Source organism: Panthera leo, chromosome C1 (genome assembly GCF_018350215.1).
Source record: "Panthera leo isolate Ple1 chromosome C1, P.leo_Ple1_pat1.1, whole genome shotgun sequence".
In the NCBI taxonomy this organism is placed as follows: domain Eukaryota; kingdom Metazoa; phylum Chordata; class Mammalia; order Carnivora; family Felidae; genus Panthera; species Panthera leo.
In genome coordinates, this window is record NC_056686.1 from 95,716,233 (window position 1) to 95,740,886 (window position 24,654).

At 49.7% G+C, this 24,654-nt stretch overlaps 1 protein-coding gene and 1 long non-coding RNA gene across 2 annotated transcripts; one reads left to right on the forward strand and one right to left on the reverse strand.

Annotated features, from left to right (window-relative positions):
• Positions 1–223: 223 nt before the first annotated feature.
• LOC122228418 lies at positions 224–2,135 on the reverse strand. Its single transcript, XR_006206576.1, has 2 exons — positions 2,042–2,135; positions 224–539 (listed from the first exon to the last, which is right to left on the reverse strand). It is a non-coding gene; the product is annotated as an uncharacterized LOC122228418 (long non-coding RNA).
• A 1,269-nt stretch (positions 2,136–3,404) lies between these two features.
• On the forward strand, positions 3,405–9,581 carry TAFA3 (TAFA chemokine like family member 3). The gene is made up of 6 exons (XM_042953460.1): positions 3,405–3,708; positions 4,957–5,015; positions 6,336–6,451; positions 7,133–7,282; positions 8,162–8,286; positions 9,394–9,581. The coding sequence occupies exons 2-6, from the start codon at positions 4,981–4,983 to the stop codon at positions 9,403–9,405; spliced, it is 438 nt and encodes a 145-aa protein (XP_042809394.1). The 5' UTR covers positions 3,405–3,708; positions 4,957–4,980; the 3' UTR covers positions 9,406–9,581.
• The last annotated feature ends 15,073 nt before the right edge of the window (positions 9,582–24,654 follow it).

Here is a 24,654-nt window from a genome sequence, read left to right on the forward strand (position 1 = left end):
ATCTGGGAGAGCGGTTACCACTCCGACTTCACTTTCTTTCTCAGGATCCAATTCCCTGTTCCCCCCCTTCCCCCAGCCCCATTTAGACCTCCCCTGACCACATCAGGGCTAGAGGAATATTTAGTAAGGATAACTACAATAACTGCTATTTATGGCGGACTTTCTATATAGTAAGCCCGCTACAAAGCACTTTCTATATAGTAGGCCATCTATACTGCACAGCAACACTTCAAAGTAGATTTTATTACGTTCTTTTTACCGATGACGCGCCTGTCATTTTACAGAACTTGCCTCAAGAGGTCACGCAGTCAGTGAGAGACTCACACCCGTGCCAGTCCCCAGACGCCCAAACTCGATTCTGTCTGATGAACCAAGCTAATTTGTCGGGATGGTGGAGGAAGGGTTAAGGAGGAGGTGAATGGCAAAGAGTGGGGCTTCTTCCTCTTCCACCTTCAACTCAAGACAGAGGCCGAACCTGCAGGCCGAACAAGTTCTGTACGTACCGCCAGGGGGAGACAGAGGCCAGGCTAAGCACCTATCTGAAAGGAAAAGGTGGCACTAACTTGATGTTCAAAGAGCCCTGTTCCCAAACCTGGTTTCAGGGAATTAATCAGTAGACCTCCAGAGAACCTCCTACACCATGCACTGTCCAAATGAGGACAAGGCCCTTGTGGCCCTAATGCAAGACAGGAGTAGCCCTCAGGAATCACTGGCACCAAGTCTGTGGTTGGGATGCCATCTCTGTGCTCTGTGGGCGGAATGCTTCCTGAAGGTAAGGCTCTCTCTTCCTGAGCTGAAGTGAGTCCCCAGAAGGGGTGGCTTTCCTGGCAGCTTCCAAATAAAAATCTCATAATGATCATTCAGGTCTTTATATTTGCTGTAATTATACCTGCACTCTGGGCAGAGGCAGCCAGAAAAGTAGAAGTCACACACACAAAAAAGAAAAATCAGACCCAAAGGCACATAGAGTAGCAAACGCAAAGGGGGGTAAACAGCATGGTGCTGCTATGGGTATTTCTCTCCTGTTTGAGAAAAACAGGAACCAGCTGTCAGATAAATGGCATAAACAACAGCACAAGCAAAGACTGATGGAAAAATATAACATCCTGTCTATTTTTATTATTCAGTGTTTCTGGGGCAGTTTGCTTACCACTTCTCCGTGTCACCCTGCTCCCTAATCCCTGCTCTTCACAGCACCCATCATGGTGTGGCTGCAAATAGGCCACAGAGCCAGGACAGAGAGACCCCTAGCTCTAGCACCAGATGGTCATCAGGGATGTCAGCAGCACTCTTGGGCTCCAGAGCAGCACCCCCCACCCCCCGACTAAATCCTAAGGCTCTCCTGTCTCTGAACATCTTACCTCTGATCCCTGGCATCATCACACCTCCTCCCTCCTCAGACTGCCCCAGAACCTGGTAAGAAGGTCATCACTTCTACTCATCCCTGAGGCAGCAGAAAGTGAGAGGGAAAAGTGGGTGGGGTAGGAAGGCAGACTTGGGAGATATTTTTCTCTGCTGAGAGCTGAGACTGCTCAGTGCCTGGCCCTGCCAGGAATGTGTGTGGCCCTAGCCAGTGAGGGCAACTGGGCATCCTCAAGACAGGCCCCTTTATCCTAAGCCATGTGCAATGGCTCAGAGTTCAGAACTAGGCTTTTCCCCTCTTACCTCTCCCCACCCCATTACTCCAATCCCAAAGCCCTCTTAAAGTAGAAGAGTGTTCCTCCTGTTAAGAGAAAAATTCACAGACCACTTCCTTCTTCCATTTGTCTAAGCCTTTCACATCTAAAATCTTACCCTGTAAAGAATTAGAAATTGCAATTATATTGTAGCCTATATAATGAACATACCGGCTCAAGTTTGGCTATCAAGTTGGGGTTCACAGCCATCAACCATAGAGACCAATTATCAGCCCTCCTGCCTGCTCAGCCTCTACCTCATACCTCACTAGTCCTTCCTGCCCCTGACCACACCATTCCTCCTGCTCTGGGCTGCCCTCCCCCACCCCCCGGTACTGCCCCGCTGGCTTGCGGCCTCTTCCCACCTGGTTCTAGCTCCACTCTGCCTCAGTTTCTTTGGGGAAGAAGGGTCTGCTGTTGTGGGAAGGGGACAGAGGGAAGGACACCCTCTAGATTAGACATCAGCTAGAACTTTCCCATTGTGACGGGGTGGGTGGAGCAAAGATCATTTGCTCTTCCCAGCTGGATTTTAACATTTTCACAGTGGAGGGCTAACATATCAATCTAGAAGTGCATTGTCTAATAGAATTTGGTGCAATGCTGGGGATGTTCTGTATCTTTTCAGTACATTAGTCCCTAGTTTCATGTAGCTATTGAGCACTTGAAATGTGGTGAGTGCAAATAAAGTGTTTAGGGGCACCTGGGTAGCTCAGTCTGTTAAGCCTCTGATTCTTGATTTGTGCTCAGGTCAAGATCTCACGGTTTGTAAGTTCTAACCGGCATAGAGCTCTGGGCTTACAGTGCAGGGCCCACTTGGGATTCTCTCTCCCTCTCTCTCTGCCCCTCCCCCACTCATGCGCAGGTACCCATTCACACGCACTCTCTCTCTCTCTCTCTCAAAATAAATAAATTAAAAAAAAGAAACAATGTTTAGATTTTATTTAGTTTATCTGTAAATTTAAATTAAAAATTTTTTTGATGTTTATTTTTGAGAGAGAGACAGAGTGACAGTGGGGGAGGGGCAGAGAGAGAGGGAGACACAGGATCGAGGCAGGCTCCAGGCTCTGAACTGTCAGCACAGAGCCCCATGCAGGCTGGAACTCACAAACGGTAAGGTCATGACCTGAGCAGAAGTCCCATGCTTAACCACCTGAGCCACCCAAGCGCCCCAACTTATATGTAAATTTATTATTTTTTTTTTTAGTTTTTCAAGTTTATTTATTTTGAGAGAGAGAGAGAGAGAGTGAGAGAGACAGAGCATGAGCAGGGAAAGGGCAGACAGAACCAGAGGGGGAGAATCCCAAGCAGTCTTCAGGCTGTCAGCACAGAGCCAGATGCAGGGCTTGAACTCAGCTGTGAGATCGTGACCTAAGCGGAAATCAAGAGTTGGAGGTTTAACCGACTGAGCCACCCAGGCACTTCCATATGTAAATTTCAATAACTACTTGTGGTTAGTGGCCATCATTCTGGATAGTGCACTTCTAGAATCTTCAAGACTCAACCCCCCTGGAGATCTTGGCAATCCCTCCTTATACTCAGCCCCCCCCCCCCCCCCCCAGAAGCCACAAGAAGGAGAGCTTTCGGGGACCTCTCTGGCTTACCCGGCCTGCACCGGGGAGATGTTCACCCGGACTGCTGCGGCGGGGGCCTGCCGGGCCCTCCTCGCTCTTCTTCCGTCGGCCGCCAGGGGCCGCTGCGCCCGCCTGTGCCCGCCCGCTCGCCCGCCGGGAGCTGTCCGAGAGGAGGCGGTGGCGCCCGCAGAGGGGCTGGCGGAGCGGGGGTGGCCCCCGGCGACCGGGAGGCGGCGGCAGCTGCGCGCGCCCTGGCCTGCCGGCGGGAGCCTCGGAAGGACCCCGCCTGAGCCTTGCGGAGCGGCGCCGGGCACGACCGTGATGCCAGTTTGGCCGGAGCCCCGTCGCCTGCCGGACGCCGCAACTTGGTGAGGGACACAGGGCTCCAGACTCGACACGCACCCAAGCCGGCCGCTCCGGCCCGAAGTCCGCCTTTCGGAGTCTTGGTGCCGGACTCAGAGGCAAGTGGGCACCGCCGTGGGGCAGATAGATCCGGAGGGTGGGGGCTCAGAATTTGGAGGAGTGGGCGAGCGCTGGAGGAGGCCGGGAGAAGGCAGTGCAAGCTTAAAGGCTCTTGTGGTCCACATCCTCGACTCCACGCTGGTATGCGGGCTGCTAACTCAGCCTCCCCATAGCCTGCATCTTGGGTTTGGGAAAAACAGCCTGGCAAACTGAGGCAGGAGAGTGGAAGCCCAGGAAAATCTCAGAAGCTTCCCTCCCCCGCCCCCTGCACCGTCTCTCTGAAGGAGGGAATAGAATTCCAGAGAGCTCAGCCCAAATGCACACTGCCCATCTTTTGGGTCTTAGGGCTCATGGGAGAGTTGGCTTGGAGGGTGTGGCAGCTCAGAGAGAAAAGGGATGAGGACTGCCTGAGAGAAGACAAAGCTGGATTTGTAATGATGGGAATGAAGGTTCCTGAGGGCGACGGGGAGAGGAGATACCTACTCAGAAAAGAGATAAACCTTCTGGGAAGCTCTTGCCTGCGGAGCACACTCCTGGGGTATTGGCACCACTTCCTCCATCCGTCCCCATAGTCCTCTCTGGGCCCCACCTTCCCACCTGCCTCCGCTCCACCTCCCCTCAGAGGCTGAGGGATGAGAGGCCATAGGGAGAAATGGAGAAGCTGTTGAGCTGGGGCCCCTGAGGCTAGAGACTGAGAGGAACCCCATTCTAGCCCTCTGGAAGGGAAATGGGGGTGAGGGTGGCAGAGCTGAGCCAGTTCTGTGTGAGTCCAGGACAGGGGTGCCGTGAGGGTCGGGGGTAGAGACAAAAGGATTCAAGACCTTGGGGTCTTTTCCAGGTGTCTCTTGGAGCAGAATTCTGTCAGAGCCTGCTCAGGAATCCTTCACTGGCCTTCAGCTCCCCCCACCCCCCCACCCCAAGGCCAGAGCGGAGATAACTTTGATTCCTAGACCCCTCCCTACCATCCACCCCGCTTTACCCCCACCCCCATCCCCCCCATGGGGCAGAAGAACCCTTAGGTTGCTCAGGCTAGCTGCCCTACCTGTTCCCACAGTCTGCAAGGATCCCTGCAAATTCCTAAGGCAGAGGAGAGACTCTGTGTCCTGCCTGCACCTTGGGGAAGCATCAGAATTGGCCTCTACTTCAGTGCCACCCCTTGTCCTTACCCGGGCCCTCCCTCACCCCTACAGGACCATGGGCTCCTTCTAACCCTTGCAGACCCCAAAGAGTCTTTCTTACTTGTTCAGGTAGAGTGAGCCTGAGGCCAGTGGATGAACAGACAAGAAGCTGAAAGATCCCCAAAAAGGTGAGTGAGAAGACAGTTGACATGGGAGAGAGTTGAAGTGGGGATGGGGGTTGGGGGGGGGGGTGGTACAGAAATCAAGCACTCTGTCCAAAGTTCTGGCATTTGGCTTGGCCTCTGGTGTTCCCAGGATGGTGCTGACACCTGAGGGACCCCAATAATGTCCCAAGGGGCCAGCAGTGCAGCAGAGAGGATGGTCCAGGCTCCTTCCATGCCTGGGCAGCTCCCTGCTGCTCTATGCCTCTGCTTCCTTGGGATCCCCTCCATTTCCGGTTCCTCCTCTGGGATAGATGGGAGGCGGGACCCATCAAGGATGGCGGAAGAGGAGAAGCAAAGTGGTGCAGGAGGAATAGGGCAGGCTTCTGCGCTCTGGGCCTCTGCCACCCAACATGCTGCCTGGCCTTGGACAGTCATTTGACTTCTATTAACTATTAGCCCTAGTTTCATTTCATTTCTTTTTTTTTTTTTTTTTAATTTGAATCTGTTTAAATTGAATTGCTACCACATTCCCACAGTTCAAAACCCGAAAAAATAAAAAAGCAATAGATAAGTCTCCCTTCTACCTCCATCTCTCAGCCAACCAGTTCTCCTTTTTGGTGGCAATCAATGTTACTATGTTTCGTTGGTACATTTTCCAGGGCTAGCTTATGCATATTTAAGCAACATATATAATCTTTCCCTTTTATGCATTTAATACACACCATCCTGCACTTTGCTTTTTTCCCCTTAATGGTGGATTATCGTTAGAGATCATTGCATGGCTCAGTACCTAAAGCATTTCCTCAGTCTATTTTATAGCTGCCTGGATGTAACTGCATTTGTACAGATGCTCCACAATGTATTTAGCCCATGCTTTATTGATGGCTGTTTAGGTTGCGTCCAGCCTTTCGAGTATCAGTTTGCTCATCTGTCAAATAGGTACAAATAATCCTACTTTGTAGGACAGTTGTGAAGGCTGCAAAAGCATGTATGTGAAGTGCTTGGGTCAAGGGCTCAAAAACTGGGAGTCAGCAGTATGGTTCCTTCTGTGTCACAGCCCTCCAAGGGACCATGTCTGGTTCATCCTTCAACACCCTCTTAAATGTTATCTCCCCCACAAAGCTGTCCGTGCTTTTCCCAGCAGGACAGTCTCCCTGCTCCCTTTCCCTACTGTAGAGCTCACCACTTTGTATGGTTTGTGCCAGGCCGGGAGTTGCCTGGGGACAAGGTGTGCATGTCCTGCCCACCTCTGTGCCTCCCAGAGCACGTGGCACGGAGGTGCTGGGGCTGGACTGCGGGGAGCTCCTGCCCAGAGTTGAGCAGGGTGTGTGCTTCGCTCCGCAGGATGCGTGAGAGGACCTCTCAGAACTGGAGCACGGGCCCCTGGCTGCTGGCACTTTACCTGGCCTGGCTGTGGACCCTCCTTGCCTCAGCTTCCTTGCAGCCGCCAACTCCCACAGGTTTGGGGGAGGTGGCAGAGCCTGGGACAGGGTTTCTCAGGATGCCTGGAGAGCTGGACACCACCCCACCCTATTCCACACAGGCAGATCTCCGAGGCTGAGGGTGCAGATTCTAGGGGCTCTGACTCCTTCTCTGGTTTTCGCCCAGGAATATCCACCCCACCCTCTGCTATCCCAGCCCAGAGAAGGTGTGGGCAAACCCCTTGCTCACCTTTCCTTCCAGGCCAGAAGGTGTTCTGCAGGGAGAGAGGCCCTGGGGTGGAGGCTTAAGTCTTGCCTCCTGGCCTAATTCTGTGGTTTTCCTTCTGGGATGGCTAAAGCCTGTGTAAGCGGATGATCCTCTCCACGATCCTCTCCACGCATTGTAAGCCCCCGGGGCCCTTGCCCTCAACCGGACAAAACCAGAGGAAGTGGGGGCTGGTGGGGAATCCTACCTCTCTTCCACCCAAGGGCCAGGCTCTGCCAAAGAGGGCTGAGTGTGGCCTGACTGGGGAAGAAGGAAGGATAGGAACACTGAAGCAGCAGGAGGATTTCCTGTGTTTCCTCCTCCCCTGCAGTTGGAAATCTCTGAACACCCCTCCCCTCGGCGGGGAGGAGGGCCTGGAGGATGTGCAGGGCAGGTGGGAGGGGAGCAGGGTTGCAGGCCTGGGCTGGGCACCTCATCTTGTCTGGCCACTTCAGTCCTTGTGAAGCAGGGCACCTGCGAGGTGATTGCCGCTCATCGCTGCTGCAACCGGAACCACATTGAGGAGCGCTCCCAGACTGTCAAATGCTCTTGCTTTCCCGGCCAGGTGGCCGGCACCACGCGGGCAAAGCCCTCCTGCGTGGACGGTGAGTGAGAGGCCGGGACCCGGCAGGGAGGGCCCGATCACAGAGATGAGGAGGTCTGTCTAGGCCACACCATCTGCTCGGGATATGGTTTCATACCATCCCAGGGCTTTGGCAATCAGTCTCAAATGCTGGGTACCTCTGGGGGGAGGAGGGCAGACGGACCATCCCCACATCGTCCCTCCCTCTCATCCACATTCACTGCCAGGCGCTACGCAGACGCATTCTGTCACATGAATCCTCTCACATATCCTGCCAGACTCACACTTAACTCCCCCAGACCTTGACCTCTCCTCCTGCGCCTCCGAGGTCTCTTACACACACACACACACACACACACACACACACACCCCTGCCCATTCTCCTGTGGCCTTGACCTTCCCCTCACATGGACACAGATGTTTCACTCACCCCTCCCCCCCATGATTGCACCCATGCTCGTATGCTCACACTCACGTGACCATGTTGTAAACGTGCCCACTTGTGCTCACATGCACGCCTGCTTTGCACTCCTGGTCTGTGGAGCCCTTTCACACTTGCTCACATACACCAAGTGGGTATGTTGAAGACCGTGCCTCTCTGCTAATGCCATGGTGACTCAACTGAAGGGTTCCTTGGAGAACTTCCCCTGCCTTCGCCCCGTGCTGTCTTGGCGACACGTAGGGGTCAGTGGGATTGACTTTGATACGGTTGTGTGCCCCAGCCTCAGCCTGAGTACTGCCTTTCTGAGCAGCCCGGAGTAGGGGAAAGACAGGGGAAGGCAGGGCTCACAGCCAGCGGTGTGCAAACTTGCACTTCATTCCGCACAGACTCCCCACCCTTGACTGCACGCTGTACTCCAGGACAGCTTAGAGCTGCCCTCACTGCCTCCTGCTCCCACAGCCTCCATCGTCCTGCAGAAGTGGTGGTGTCAGATGGAGCCCTGCCTGCCGGGGGAGGAGTGTAAAGTGCTCCCGGACCTGTCGGGATGGAGCTGCAGCAGCGGACACAAAGTCAAAACCACCAAGGTACCCAGCGACGGCCACTTCACCCCACCCTACGCTTCCCCTTTCACGTGGGCTGGAACCGGGGGCACAGGAGCCTGGGAGTCTAGGCTGTCGGCATCCCAAGGGGAGATCCGTGAAACATGTGGGCACATCCCTGGTCAGTCCCCTGGACTGTCTCGACTCCAGGGACTGGAGTTAGGGCCTCTGGATTTGAAATCTTATGTGTCCTGGGCAAATCCCTAATGCTCCATATGCCTTCGTTTCCTCTTCTTCCCAGAGTGAGTCTGACTCCCAGAAAATGTCAGGTCCTTAAGAACGAAGTAGAGAATTAGGAAATTGTTCAGATAATTCTGAGGGGAATCTCTGCCCACCCACCCCTGCTGCAGACCCACCCCACCCCCGGGATTAACTCCCTGCAGCTCACACCTGTCCTCCTCTCATCTTACTGCAACAGCACCCAAGAGGATTATTACTTTCATGGTTTGCTGCCTGCCCCGCAGAACAAGGGGTAATTAAAATGTTATCAAACTCATTAGCAATTCCATGTGTGTCATAACTAATCAGTTGCATGGCTCTGCCATCAGCATTTGTGCAGATCAGTGACACTTGGGGCAAGCCAGAAGCCTGCCTTCTGCCTTCCCTTCCCACCACCACACACAGCAGACAAGCAGACATGTAAACAGAGAGGAGAAGGTGGCCTTCAGGGTTCTGAAGAGAGCAACATATTCGTAGGACACAGAACAGGAGGAGTTACGGCAAGAAAAAGTGTGACTAGATGTAAAGCAGAGCATCCTGTCTGCAAGCAGGCAAGGGAGACGCCACCCTGAGTATAGTCAAGACCGGAAGACGGCGAGACCCGCCAGAGAGCTCGTGACATTTGTCACTGTTTTATAGGTTTGGGTTTATAGCCTATAGATTGCGGTGTTTGCAGTTTGGTTAGCTACTCCGAAGCAAGCAGTGGTGAGGGGTGCTTGATTTATGTTTGTGTGGGCCACGCCAGCCATGCTCTCCCAGCCTGCACTGCTTTAGGGAGAAGGGATCAACAGCAACGACCTTTATATGACCTACATCTCCTGGGGAGTCTTGGGCATTCCCTTCTCTAACCTTCCCCCATCACCCGCTCTCTAGGTCACAAGATAGCTCCTGGGGTCACGGCCTGGACAAGACAGCTTGACTGAGCCCTGGACTGAAGAATGGTATCGTTATCAGCCAGCAAACATGGAGATTCACTTACCTGGACACACGCCCTGTGCCAAGTGCAAGATCACTTTTTCCAGGGACATTTCAACTGAGTTGCTCAGACGATAAGGACGGATCTCCGGCCACATACCTAGTGTTGTGCTGGGTTCTCCTGGGGGACCCAGAAGAAGGTCAAGATACCGTCCCTGCCCTTGAGGGATGTCCAGTCAAATTGGAGAGTTGTGAAAGACAATTGAGCTAATTTAGGTTAAGACACTGTGTGCGGCTTCCGGGTCACATGCTGTGGGCCTGTTGGGGGTGCGAGGGTGAGACTCCCACAGCCCTTCAGCCACCTCCTCACCACAAGGCATGAAGACAAGAGGTCACATCCACCCCCCTCCACTTCCCTCCCTCACATGGGTCTGAACACCCAGCAAGCTGCCAACATGCTGAGGGGAAACCCCCTCCCCTTGATGAGAGACCAGCTGTATCTCATTTGCATGGGACCTGGTTGACTTGGGGAAGGAAAGCTGAGATGAAGCCAGTCAACTTTCCAGCAAAGCTTCTGCAGAGGTGTGGCCTGGTTTGGGCTATTCATTGGGTATGGGACGGACAGGACCTTAAAATTACCACCATCCAAGCACCTCAGGTTTTTGTTTGTTTGCTTATTTCAACAGATGAGGAAGCTGAGTCCCCGAGACTAAGATGAATTGGTCAAGATCTCCCAATTTGGGCTCCCAAATCTCTCAGACCTTTCACTTAGCCCGGATGTGGGATTCCAACCTGGGCCTTCCATGTTTGCAGGAACAGGAGCCTGCAAAGGACTGGCAGGAGAGCAGCACCATTTTTCTTGGGAGACGCCAGAACAGGTCCTTGTTATTTGAAGTAATCCAGAATACCTAGATGCTAGGATGTGGGACCACCGGATCTCCACTCTGCCTTCAGCCTCCAAAATTACTAACAGCCCCCATGACAGTCCAGAGGTCACTTGGCCCAGTTACACCTGAGACACTCTGAGCTGGCAGCCCTATTGTCTAGGCTGACGCATCCCTCCCTGAATGGTTAGGCTTGTATGTAACTCCCAGAGGCTCTGGCTTCAGGAGAGGCTCTGGGTGGAGTCCAGAGATGGTCACAGTCCTCTCCCTTCAAAGGCCCTGCTGGGCAGTAGAGGAGCCCTTGCAGGGCTGGATGGAGACTCTGTCCAGGATTGAGGTTTGTCAGAGTCAGAATGACACGCAGGCTTCAGAGACTCAGAGATACGGGCTAGTTGGATATCTCATCAGTAAAAGAATTACAGGCTCAGTGACTGTGAAGATGAGCTGGGATCAGCTGGGATCACCAGGATCACAGGGCGTGTGTGGAAGGGAGTGGAGCTCGAGGGGAGGGGTGTCAGCAGAGACCAATGTTGAATTCTCCCCCCCAGAGGATGGGTTGAGGCTGAATCTCAGCCTCTCCCTGCTTCTTTCCCTTCTTCCCCAAGCAGCCAAACCAAGACTGTTCACCCTACTCGAGGGTTTATCTTCGTGTTTGTATTTAGTTCTGCTTTTGGTAATGGAGTGGGAAATGATGCCAGCTTCTCACTAGACTGTAAATATCAGAACTCTGCCAACTTTGAATCTCTGCACCTAGTGGTGTCAGGGAGTGGGGTAAGTGAAGGAATAGGTCAGAGGTTGTCATCACTTCCTTCAAGACCAGGGAATGGATTAAGGAACTGGCAAGTCTTCTGGAAAGGGCCAGATAGCAATTATTTTAGGCTTTGCAGGCCACTGGAAGTCTCTGACCTATTTTTCTTTGCTGCTGTTTTTTTTGTTTTGTTTTGTCTTTTTAAAAAGCCTTTAAAAAATGTAAAAACCATTCTTAGCTCAAAAAGCTGTCCAAAACCAGACCCCAGGCCATTTTTGGAAGGATGCCCATTCGATGAAACTTTGAAGGCAGGCCATCTCTGCAGCTTGGGATTGCCTGCCAGCCTCCTGGCCTGCCTTGCCTGCAGTGGGAACCTGAGCATGAGGGCTGAGTTGGGTTTTGTTTTTCTTCTAATGTTCCTTGAGAGATTGGTGAGTGAATTATTTAGGCTACAAATGAGGCAGCTTTAGCAGAGTCAGACAATAAGAGCCTGCTCTCCTGGAGACCAGGAGGGCTTCTCCACTCCCTCCCCATCCCTTGAGACTGTGTCCAGGAGGCAGAGGGAGGGCGCCAGCCCCCTGCCCATCTGCTGCATCCACAAACGACTGGACTATGAACCAAGAGAATGGGGGTGATTTTGTGTTAAATTCCCCCACTGCCCCCACCTCCACTGCCAACTTCCACCTGCTCCCGCCTCACCCAAGGTCCTGGTTCCCTGACCCTCCCTGATGTCCCTCATCTCTGCTTACAGAAAAAGCCTCTTTCCTTTGGCATATGCTGGAATTTGCCTCCATTTCCTCAAGACCTACTCCTATATTTATTTGGTGGGCTTTGAGGGGTGTCCCTTACACAGCCAGGGGAGCTCCACACAACACAAGAGGGTGTGGTGGAGAAAAGAAAGCCTCCCACTTCCAACAGTAGCTCCCTAGGGTCATGTTTCCAACTAAGTCAATATTAGTGCACGTTTTGTAGCAACTTCAAAGGCAGTTTAGGAATGCAAACTAATTTTCCTGGAGCATAGGGGTCCTGGAGTCATTTGTCGGTGGGCTGGACTCTCCAGATTCTCTCACATTATCTGGTATCCTCACCTCCTCAGCTGTGAGGCCTTAGGAAAGTTGCTGACTACCAGAGATCATGTGGCTAATTTCTGTGACCTCCTGGCAGTCTCATTAAGATCTGAGAGTGACATCATAATTAATGGTCCCAGACAGTTGCCTCAGGTTGAGGCTGAAGCTTCCTAAAATCATAAGCTTAGAGCTAGAAGGAATTTTAGAGATCAATGAGGCAACTTTTCCATTTGACAGATTTGGAAAGGGAGGCTCAGAGAGGTTAGGTGATTGGCTCAAAGTCACACAGTATGTCCTACCCAGTGATCCAGACAAGTGTTCTTTACATGCCTCTGTACTCCAGTACAGATGAGGAACCTGAAAAGAAGCCAGGATTGTAGAAAGGATGGATGTGAAGGGGTCTTATTCTAAAGTCTCCAAACCCTGTGAGTGCAAGGGGACAGAATGAAGAATGGGAAGCCTTTAGAGAAATATACACAGAAAGAGAGAAGTAAAGACAAAAAGGAGGGACTGGGATAACTCATTCAGACGAACATCAAAATATCAAGGCACAGCACGTAATAGAAGAAAACTGATGCCACACCCAAAATAGTTGATTTTTGTCCTTTTTGGAGGACATAGTGTGAAGGCCCTATCAACCTTTGGAATACCTGTGAAGCCAGTCTTGATGACTTCTGGCTTCTTTAGATTCTAGTGTGGGAGACTGCAAAACTAAGGCCCGTGGGCTGAATTTGGCCCACTGACTCCTTTTGCAAATAAAATTTCATTGGAACATCACTGCTCTCACTTGTTTGTTTTGTCTATGACTACTTTCCTGCTAGGACAGCAGAACTGAGACATTGCAAAGAGACCATATGTCCCAGAAGGCCTAAAATATTTACTGTCGGACCCTTTATAGAAAACTTTTGCCAATCCCAGCCCTAGTGTTTTAATTGAATCTTTCTCAGTACGTGCCTGCAATCTGGAAAATGACAACTCTGGGTTGTGTATTTCTGGGTTTGGGATTTCTTGGAGGCTGTGCTTGTGTCTCCTTTAACCCTTTCCGGTGCCACTTGCGAGACCTAACAACGGAAGAAATGAAGTCACAAAGGCTAAGAGGCCAAGAGAAAGACTTTGAAATAGAAGAATGCTTCCTTAGCATGTTATCACACCCCAGGTCAGTCAGCTCAGTTTATATTTTCCAAATTCATGTAGCTTCTGCTTTTAAACTTAAGGAAAGTAACTGCATGTGCTGTGTATATACATATGCTGCTGGTGTTTCTGTGCATCTGTGGATTGGAGTATCTCCATGCCCACAAACAAGGCTGCTACTCAAAAATATATAAAAACTAGATTAGCACAGAGACTGACTAATGAAGGCAGATGCCAGCCTGCATGTCAGACCAGGGCATGCTGGCTACACATGGCTCAGCACACGACTGCATGTTCCCACTCCACCTTCTGTGGCTGAGATGTGACTTCAGAACAGGAGAAAGCTCATTTCTCTCTTCCCCCAGTGTGAGCAGCTAAGCTGCTTCCTGACTTCCTTGGGCTTGCGATTCGTCCCTGAGTGTGGGTTGTGGATCTGGGTGTGTGCACGGGTACAGGAGCTACTGGACTCAGGTGGCTCTAGACATTGTATTTGTAATAGTCACATAGACTGGGCATAAGGAGGACCAGGCAACTACCTCTTAAGCCTTACGTGAGGCTACAAGCTCCTTTTTAGACTGGTTTAGGGGGAGAGGGTTCCAGCCGTTTAGAAGTCTGGATCGATCCACGTGTTTGGCAATCCATCATCGCCTCTATTAGTGAATGTCTACCATGTGTTAAGCATCATGCTAGGCTCTTTATATAGGTAACAGTATGTTAAATGGGACTTTCCCCATCTCAAAATGTGGACAGAGGCTCCAAAGTTTGGAAAAGAAAGCTAGGTATCAGCTATTCTTAACTACCCCCACATTCTAATCAAGATGGTAGAGTATTTCTACAGATTTGTAAAAGGAGTGATCAATAGTCCATTACCCACCCCCAGAATATATAAGAGAGGGCTAAGAGTTCAAGTAGAAAGGCAGGTGGTAGTGATGATCTATCTGGAGAGGATTGCCACTTCCTCCCTTCCCTAGCCAAGGGGAAGATTTAGCTGTTGATCCTTACTATACCCTACTTAGGGGGATTGCAGAAAAGAACTCAAAAGAGCTTGACTTAAATCAATTGGACAGCAGGGGACAGAGGGACTCAGGCCTGAAAATGTTCTAAAGGTCAGTGGCTATGGTCGGCTTGCGGTCCTGGACAGTAAGCCCAGAGAACTCTCTTGGGAGCAAGCTGCACATCCAGAGCTCAGCAGACCACAGATGTTTGTATGTTTTCCGAGGGCCTATGCGGACTGCCTAAGAAGGCTGCCTGGAAGGACGAGGTAACCCCAGCTAGGGAAAGGCCGCCACAAATCCTACGGCTGAGAGGGAGTCATAGGTGGCCAGTGAGAGGAGGTAGTGCCCCTGTCAAGAGACCTGTAAGTGGGACATACGCAGCAACAGGGCATATTCCAGAAAACCCGAGACAATGTTCCAGAAGACAGTGTCCAAATCCTGAGATGGAAAAGAGACTTAGAGAAACTCACAGACATGAAACAACTTGCTCAACATCAGGCAGCTAATACATGGCATGTGGCGGTTTTGTACTGTGGTGGTTTGGGTAGGTTGAAACAATATTTCCCAGAATTCTCTTCCCTGCATAGTTCCAGATTAGAGTTGCTGAAGTTGGAAGGCAGAGAAGTGCAGCAATAGCAATTACTCTCTGAAGGCTGTCATGATTAGAGGTACCAGCAGGTTCCAGGCTGTACTCATTTTCCCTCATTCCACATCAAGCTTTTCTCAGCAAATCTAGCCCTTCTGACCCACAGCAACCCCGAGCCAACCCCCAGATGGAGAAGAAACAGTGTCCCACATAAACTTCTCCACCAGCTCTTTAGATCCTCCTCTAACAGTTGGATATGCCTGATTTGAGAAGGTTGATTAGTGACTTTTCTCTGATCTTCCAACTTTTCCATTCATATGCTTATTCCCCTAGTTTCTCCAAAAATGTTTAAAGCTTTGTTCCTCTACTAAATCCCTGATTACACAATTACTGTTACTATTTCTCCCTTCCTGACGGAGCCCTGACTAACACCATTAGTATCATTATCAAATTGATAGCAAATGCCTTATAGGTAGTAGAAATAGTTCCAGAGAATAGAACCTTGAGGATGGGAATCTTGAGTTAATATGATTAGATTTAAAGGCATTAATGACCCTATTGCTCATGGTAAAGGAGACACCGGTAGACCATGGCATGTGGTGGCAAGACAGGTACATTAGTTACCACCTGAACTCAGCTAGAATTAGATACCTACAGTAGGCAGGGCTCTGGGTGACCAAGTAGTTGCTACCACTGAACAATGTAATGGAAATAAGGAGTACAATAAGGTTAGTTAGTTGCTTCTGAGTGCACTCAAGAACTTGGAGAAAGAAAACGATAAGCAAAGGGCTGTAAGTTCCCAACTCAAGACATACGTAAGGGAGCAGAACTGTTCTGTGATTGCCGTAAAATAAACCTTTATTTCCTGTAGCTGCAGGATTGAGATTTCTGAAAACCAAACTCAAAGTAGCCAGGTGGCAGTCTCTACATAGCCAGGTGGCATATGTTAGTCCCTATGTTAATAAGATCATTTTTTGTCTCCCCCGGGGGAGACATCTTTCTCTTGGAAACTAATACCTCTAAATCAGCAGTGCCCTAAGTTTTAGGAATGAGAAGTAGCATTTTGCTAGTGACTTGTTAGGGATAGGAATGAGAAGAACCACTTCTATGTCGACTCCATATTGGTTCACTAACACATACAATGAGGCTATTATGGTGGGAAATGTCAAGCAGAAGCTTCTAGAATGGCCTGTACCTACCAAAATGGTAAGTGGTATCATTCCCGGAGAGATTGCAGACATGAGTGTCACCAGCAGGACTTGAAGGATGTGGTGGTGGCGATTATCCTCTCAGCTTGCCTGTTTACTCTGTGTAGAATACAAATAAATGGGTTTTGGAGAATAACAGTGCATGATCATAAACTTAATTAGGCTGACTCCAGTGTCAGCTTCTGTTCCAGACATGGTTTCTCTACTGGAGCAAAGACATCCCTTGCACCTGTTATTCAGGTATTGATCTGGAAAATGTCTTTTCTTTGCACCTGTTCGTAAAGATCAACAGAAACAGTTTACTTTCAATTGACAAGGCCAGCAATACACTTTCACTCTCTTTCCTCAGGGCTCTGTCAACCACATGGATACCATGATGTTGGATGGACCTGTTGAGTAGGAAGCAGTAAGTGCTCTAGACGCTTTGGTAAGACACATGCATGCCAGATGGTGTAAAATAAATCCTACAGAGATTAGGGAGCTTGCCACTCTGGTAAATTTTCAAGGATCCTGGCGATTGGAGGCCTATCAAAGTATTCTTGCCTATCAAAATATTCTCGTGGTAAAAGACAAGCCACTGCCCCTGGTATCTCCTCCCAGGAAGGAAGAGGTACAATGCTTCATAGACCTCTTTTGGATTTTGAAAATAACATATTCTTCATTTGGGTATGCTGCTCTGACTAATTTGTCAGAAAAGTCAAAAGTCTGCCAGTTTTGAGTAGGATCCAGAACAAGGGAAGGCTCTGCAAAAACTACAGGCTGCTGTGCAAACTTATCTGCCCCTTGGGCCATACTAACTGTCACATCCAATGGTGCTTAAAATGTCTGGCACTGTATGGAGCCACAGACACTGTAGAGAGCCTTTGGCAGCCTCTGAAGACGAGTCAGAGTAAACTCTTAGGATAATGGATCAAACTATGCCATTCTCTTCAGATAACTATTTTCCTTTTGAAGGATAGCTTCCAGCATTTATTGGACCCTACTAGAGATTAAATGTTTGATTGTGAATCACCATGTTACCTATGACCTGAGCCGCCCATCATAAACAGGGTGTTTTGGCCACAAAGCCATAAAAATGGGCATTCACAGCAGTGTTCCATTATCAGTGGGAGTGGTATGTATACACGATTGGACTTGAGCAAGTTTTAAAGGCAAAAAAGGAAGTTGCGTGAACATGTGCCTCAGATTCCCATGGCTCTGATTCCTACTAATCCACCTCCTTGGGTGCCTGTGTCGCTCTGTGGGTTGAGCATCTGACTTCGCAGGTTCGCGTTTTGTGAGTTCAAGCCCTGCATCAGGCTCACTGCTGACAGCACAGAGCCTGCTTCAGATCCTCTGTCCCCCTCTCTGTCTCTCCCCTGCTCACACACTCTCTCTCAAAAATGAATACATATTTTACAAAAATAAACCGCCTCCTCTTTCTCACCCCATACCTATGGTCTCACAAGAAGTTCTCTATGACCAGTTGACTGAGAAACAAAAAAAAGTCTGACCCGCTTCACTGATGGTTCCTCATGCTATGAGTTTCTTCTGTATGATTGGAATGATTCCAGGTACTACCTGAAGGCAGAAAGCTGCAGCATTACTACCCCACTCAGAGGGGACACTAAAGTCTTCCCAGTGTGCAGAACTTACAGCAGTACGCATAGGTGCTCATTTTGCCTGAAAAGAGAGATGGTCAGAGGTACAGATAGATGCTAAAGAAAGGGAATGTGTGTGCTGGGGGCTAAAGGTTTGGCTTTTAGGTTCAGAGTATTGGAGGGAATGTATTTGGGAAATTGGTGATAAGGATAAGGGGGAAGAGGTATGTGTTTGAACTATTCTAAACTGATATAAATCAGTTTATATGATTTGTATATATGATTTATATGATATGGGCTCCTATGCATCAAGTCTGATATGGTTACTGAGCGCTCAACCTGCCAACAGCAGAGACCAGCACTGAACCCTCGATGTTGGCACCATTTTCCAGGGTGAGGAGCCAGCCACTTGGTGCTAGGTTGATTATCTTGGAACACTTCCATAATGGAAGGAGTAGTGCTTCTTCTCACAAGTAGATACCTACTCTGGACATGGATTTTTCTTCCCTGTTCACATGCTTCTGCCAAAAGCACCATCTACAGTCTTATAGAATATTTTATTTATTGTCCTGGTGTTCCACTAAGTAGAGCTTCTGACCAAGGAGCTCATTTAACAGCAAATGAAGTATGGTAATGGGCTCATGATCATAGAATTCACGGGTCTTACCATGTGCATGATCACCTTAAAGTAAACGGCCTGAAGGAATGGTAGAACAATCTTTTGGACCCTCTATGTCAACACAAGTTGAGTGCCAACAGTGGGCAGGGCAATGTTCTCCAGAATGCTGTATATGCCCCCAGTCAATGACCAATATATAGTGCAGGTTTCTCCCTTCAGTAACTGTCTCACTGGCTGAGAGTTCAGGACCAGAAAAAAGTGCATGCTAAAGTGAGAATTGACGTACAGACATTTTTGATGTGCACTGTCATCTCATCCTCGCCACAATTCCATAAGGTCAGGTATATTCTGATTTTACAGACAAGAAATCTAAAACTCAGAGAGGTTGAATAATTTGCCAAAGATCACACAGGAAAAAATAAAGCAGAATAGGATTTGAACCCAGGTCTGCTTAGCTCTAAAGGTCATATTCTTGCAGCACACATGGACTCTGTTCTGGGCATCTCCTCCAGGACTGAGCTACCCAGAGCCCAAATGCTTTACAATTAATGCTTAGAAAAGATGAGAGAGGCTGAGGGATGAACTAGGTAATAAATGTCATGATAGAGGTGTGTCCTCTGTGCTACAGTAGAAACTGTTTAGAAAAGAAACTAAATCCAGCATGGGGAAGGCATCCTGGGAACCAAGTCTTTACAGGTGAGTGGGAATCAGCCAGGTAAAAGTGTGTGTGTGTGTGTGTGTGTGTGTGTGTGTGTGTGTGTGTGTGTGTGTAAAGGAAAGAGAGAACACAGGCCAAGGGGAAAGCATTTGCAAAGGAGGAAGTCTTGAGACAAGTTCAAGTAAGTAGCTAGCTGTGGCTGGAATATAAGGAGTAAGGGGCGATGGTGAGAGAGACAAGGCTGAGAATTGATTGAGGCTGGGCTCAGAAAGAAGCTGGATGCTGTACAGTCTGAATTCTACCTCAAGACAATGAAGAAACTTGCAAGGGCCTGCGGGCAAGCGCAGAGGCAGGTTGCCACATTAGAGACAGGGCTGTCAGGCTAGATGACGGGGTGACTATACAGACAGGGAAACCAGTTAGCAGCTGTGGTAATACTCCATAAAAGAAGTAATGAGGCCTTGAGCCAAAAGCAGGGGTTGCCTGGGGGTGCAGAGAGAGGAGGGAGGGAGATGGGGCATATTTTCAAACTGTGATTCTCTCTCCATTCCCTAATGGATGCTTGCCTTTGTCTCTCCCACAGTCAGAGGTGTGAGTGCCTGCACCCACCCCATGCACAAGACCAGTGACTGCCTCTGCACTGCTTGAAAAACCTGAAAGCCCAGCGTCCCAACACAGTGCCCTCCCCAGGGCCTGTAACCCCTCCACTGGAGTCCCTTTCCGGGCAGTACTCATACAAAAGCAAATATTTACTAAGCGTGCGTCGGTACTTTGGGTTACTCATGTTTTAAGGGGCCACCATTCAAAAGTTGGCTAATTGCAAGGAAAGGCTAGGAGAGGATTTTGGAGATGAACTGTGGCGATTGCAGGGAACCAGATACCTGGGAATTGTGGGCAAAGAGGAGAGGCCACACTGTCTAGGAGGGACAGGCTAGGGTGGGCCCTTTGGCTTGCCACAGGTTTGGAACGTTGGACTTCCCTTTCACTCTGGCACATGGTTATGTTTCTCTGTAACTTCTATGCACACGGACTCCCAGACCCAGCATGGTCTGTTCCAGCCAGGGTCTGAGTTGAGCCCCGGAAGGCACGTGATGGAGCATGTGCTCTGACATATTTTGACGAGGGTTGGGAGGTGGACACACAGAGGTGCTGGTAGCTGATTAAGTGAGGGCTGTTGGGGCCCCTCAGAGCTCTTCGTGATGGAGCTATGTGGGTGGCCCGTGGGGATGGGAGCGCTGAATTTTCCTCCTTGTGTTACAGGAGAGTGGGAGAGATGCTGGTCCTCATCTCACAGAATTGAAGAATGAATCTCACGGACAACAGAGAGTGAGCAAAGCGATAGACTTTATTGAGGGAAAGTATAAAGCTCTCTAGGGGGAGAGGGGTCCCGACTGGGTAGCCACTGAGGAATTTTGTCTCTGACTGTTTTGGGACCTTATCAGAAAGTTTGTGAGACTCCACGCATGGCCCTAAGCCCAGGCAGGTCTGGAATATGCTTATCCTTTTTTTCCCTTCCAAACCTCACTGCTTCTTCAGCCTCTCACTTGCAGGTGCACTCTGCCTCCCCAAGGGTCCCTTATCTCTCCCTGCTTAATGTTAACCCTCTCCCTATTCACTTGGGAGTAATACCTGGCACAATCTTCAAGGCCTTGCCTCCTTCCCAGTGAGAGCTGGGAAGCCAGCCACCAGCCGACGAGATGTGCAAACGCTGTTTGCTTTCAACTGTTGATTTTTAAACATTAAGCTGCTAGTAAGCCTACTGAACATCAACAATCTTTACAGGAAAATCTTTGAAGGGGTGCCTGGGTGGCTCAGTGGTTAAGCTTCTGCCTTCAGCTCAGGTCATGATCTCACGGTTTGGGAGTTCAGAGTCCAGAGTGAAGCTCTGTGCTGACAGCTCAGAGCCTGGAGTCTGCTTTGGATTCTGTGTCTCCCTCTCCCTCTCCCTCTATCCCTCCCCTGCGTGTGCTCTCTCACTCTCAAAAATAAACATTAAAAAATTAAATTAAAAAAAAAAGAAAATCTTTTACGTTTACATGGAAACGGTTGCAATTGTAGACATTAGTCAATTAGAAGATATCTGAGAGGGAGAAGGAGCGGGAGGTGAAGTGGGGGGTCATGGTGTAGGGGTGTGTGTGTGTGTGTGTGTGTGTGTGTGTGTGTGTTGGGTTGGGCCCCGGAGAAGGAGGATGTGTGCTGGGTTGGGGGAGGGAGGCTGGTCTGGTCGATGAGCAGTGCGGACCAGGAGTAGGGATGGGGGCGGTGACAGGAGGGTCTAGGCGGTCGCGGGAGCCCATGAGCGCGCAGATTTGGGCTGTGTCCGTAAGACGCACCTCAGTGGGCGATGAGTGGGGCGCAGTGTGCCTGAAAGCTCCTGGCGATTCCGAGCCCGTGTGGTCGCGTCCCGAGTGAGTCCTGATTAGCGGGCCTCCGACCAGCCAGAGGGAGGCACCTCCTCGGCAGGGTGCTCCCAGGAGGGAGGCTTGTCCTTTCCAGCTCCGCCCTTTTTAGGCTACTCTCCTGCCTGCCTCAGGGCCAGGGGTCTGCAGTGGACGGCGTCCTCCCGCCCGCCCCGCCGAATCGGGTTCACCCAGGTCTCAGGACGCCACCGTGCCATTCCGTGGCCTCTGGGACGCGAGGGCGGGGTCCTTGACCAGGAGGGGACAGGCGCTCCGAGTCCCGCTTCGCCCATCCGGCCTCCCCGCGGTGGCCTGAGCAAGTGGGCGGAGGCGCGCTTCCCTGAGGTCAGGCCTTGCTGGGTTTGCACGCGCGACACCCCCTGGCGGTTGGCTTGATCCGACCCCCACACCGGGCGAGGAGGCGACACGAAAGGTCCCCACCCACCGCCTCCTTCAGCTGGCCTTTGTGACCGAACTTGTGTCGCCTCCTCCCGCTTGGAGGCCCAGGGGTCCACCAGAGCTGCTGGCGGGTTAACTCTTGGATTGTTCTCGAGGGCGGGCCCTGTGGCACTCGGAAAAAGTCTCCAGGCAGATGGGGCGCTTGGGTGGCTCATTCGCTGAAGCATCCGACTTGGACTCAGGTCATGACCTGACGGTTGGTGAGTTCGAGCCCCGTGTTGGGCTCTGTGCTGACAACTCAGAGCCTGGAGCCTGCTTCCGATCCTGTGTCTCCCTCTCTCTCTGCCCCTCCCCCACTCTCTTTGTCTCACCCTGTCTCTCAAAAATAAATAAATGTAAAAAACAATTAAGCATAAAAATAAAAAAGAAATTAAAAAAGAAAAAGCCTCCAGGCAGAATGGTCCAGGGCAAATGGAGGAGTACAAAAGGTGCAGGCTGTTCAAACTGAAGCCCAATGAATGTCGTGCTTTCTTATTTTTAAAAATCTAAGTTATCGAGGGATAGTTTATATGCAATAAAATGCACCCATTTCAAACGGACATTTCAGTGAGGTTTGACACATTTGTACACCACCACCGCGATCAAGATACAGAACATTTCCTTTTTTTAATAATATAATTCATTGTCAAATTGGCTAACATACAATGTGTACAGTGTGCTCTTGGTTTGGGGGATAGATTCCCATGATTCATTGCTTACATACAACACCCAGTGCTCCTCCCAACAAGTGCCCTCCTCAATGCCCCTATCACCCATTTTCCCTTCTCCCCCTCCCACCCATCAACCCTCAGTTTGTTCTCTGTATTTAAGAGTCTCTTATGGTTTGCCTCTCACTCTGTTTGAAACTATTTTTTCCTCTTCCTTCTCCCATGGTCTTCTGTTAAGCTTCTCAAGTTCCACATATGAGTGAAAACATATGGTATCTGTCCTTCTCTGACTGACTTTATTTCACTCAGCATAATATCCTCCAGTTCCATCCACGTTGCTGCAAATGGCAAGATTTCATTCTTTCTCACTACCAAGTAGTATTCCATTGGATGTATAAACCACATCTTCTTTATCCATTCATCAGTTGATGGACACTTGGACTCTTTCCAGAATTTGGCTATTGTTGAAAGTGCCGCTATAAACATTGGGGTACTTGTGCCCCTTTGAATCAGCACCCCTGTATCCTTTGCATAAATTCCTAGCAGTGCTATTGCTGGGTCGTAGGGTAGTTCTGTTTTTAATTTATTGAGGAACCTCCACACAGTTTTCCAGAGCAGATGCACCAGTTTGCATTCCCACCAACAGTGCAAGAGGGTTCCCATTTCTCCACATCCTCACCAGCATCTGTTGTTTCCTGAGTTGTTAATTTTAGCCACTCTAACTGGTGTGAGGTGGTATTTCAGTGTGGTTTTGATTTGTATATCCCTGATGATGAGTGATGTTGAGCATCTTTTCATGTGTCTGTTGGCCATCTGGATGTCTTCTTTGGAAAAGTGTCTATTCATGTCTTCTGCCCATTTCTTCACTGGCTTATTTGTTTTTTGGGTGTGGAGTTTGGTGAGTGTTTTCTAGATTTTGGATTCTAGCCCTTTGTCCAATATGTCATTTGCAAATATCTTTTCCCATTCTGTTGATTGCCTTTTAGTTTTGTTGATTGTCTCCTTTGCAGTGCAGAAGCGTTTTATGTTGATGAGATCCCAATAGTTCATTTTTGCTTTTAATTCCCTTGCCTTTGGAGACATGTCGAGCAAGAAATTACTGCAGCTGAGGTCAAAGAGGTTGTTGCTTGTTTCCTCCTCTAGGGTTTTGATGGTTTCCTGTCTCACATTTAGGTCTTTCATCCATTTTGAGTTTATTGTTTTTTGTATAAGGTAAGAAAGTGGTCCAGTGTCATTCTTCTGCATGTTGCTGTCCAGTTCTCCCAGCACCATTTGCTAAAGACACTGTCTTTTTTCCATTGGATACTCTTTCCTGCTTTGTCAAAGATTAGTTGGCCTTACATTTGTGGGTCCAATTCTAAGTTCTCTATTGTATTCCATTGGTTTATGTGTCTGTTTTTGTGCCAATAATATACTGTCTTGATGATTACAGCCTTGTAGTAGAGGCTAAAGTCTGGGATTGATGATGTAAGTCTATGGAGAGCAACTGACATAAAATAAGTATTTATTGTTCTTGTCTTCTGGGATGGGAGAAGGTAGGCTTGGGGATGTGGGCTGAAGGAAGGTTGTCCCAACAAAGAATAAACACCACATTTAGCTTCCTGTTCTGCAATATTTCCTCCTGTCCCTGGATCAGGGAAAACTAAATGGCTCTGAAATAAATACACAGATGAAGGGCCTAAGAATGGGTTTCCTTTGAGGAGAAATTAGTCTCTGGCAAATATTTCATTGTATGTCAATCTGATTCCACCTCAGCGTCCTCCCCCTTCCCCCAGCCCTCTTGCATTACAGAGTGGCTCCTCTGAGACAAACCCCCTCTTTCTCCTACCCCCCACCCCCACCTTCAGGCCAGTGTCCATGGTTGGTGCTGCCCTCCCTCATACACTGGCCCAATATCTACCACACATGCTCCTGTGTAGCCTCTGGGTCATTACATATGTGCTTGGAGGTGGGGACTTGTCCCCTGGCAGACCATGAGGACTCTGGGAGAAAGAACAGCTTCTTCTTCCCTCTCCAAGCTCACTTACGCAGATGGGAGCACTCTTGGGAGCACTGCAATCATCTCCATTATTTCCCAGCTCATCAGTCCACTCCCTGTTCTGGGCTTCTCTGTGCTAGTCCTTCCTGCGGTTGTGGAGTGTGTGTGTGTGTGTGTGTGTGTGTGTGTGTGTGTGTGTGTGTGTGAGAGAGAGAGAGAGAGAGAGAGAGAGAGAGAGAGAGAGATGGACAGACAGACAA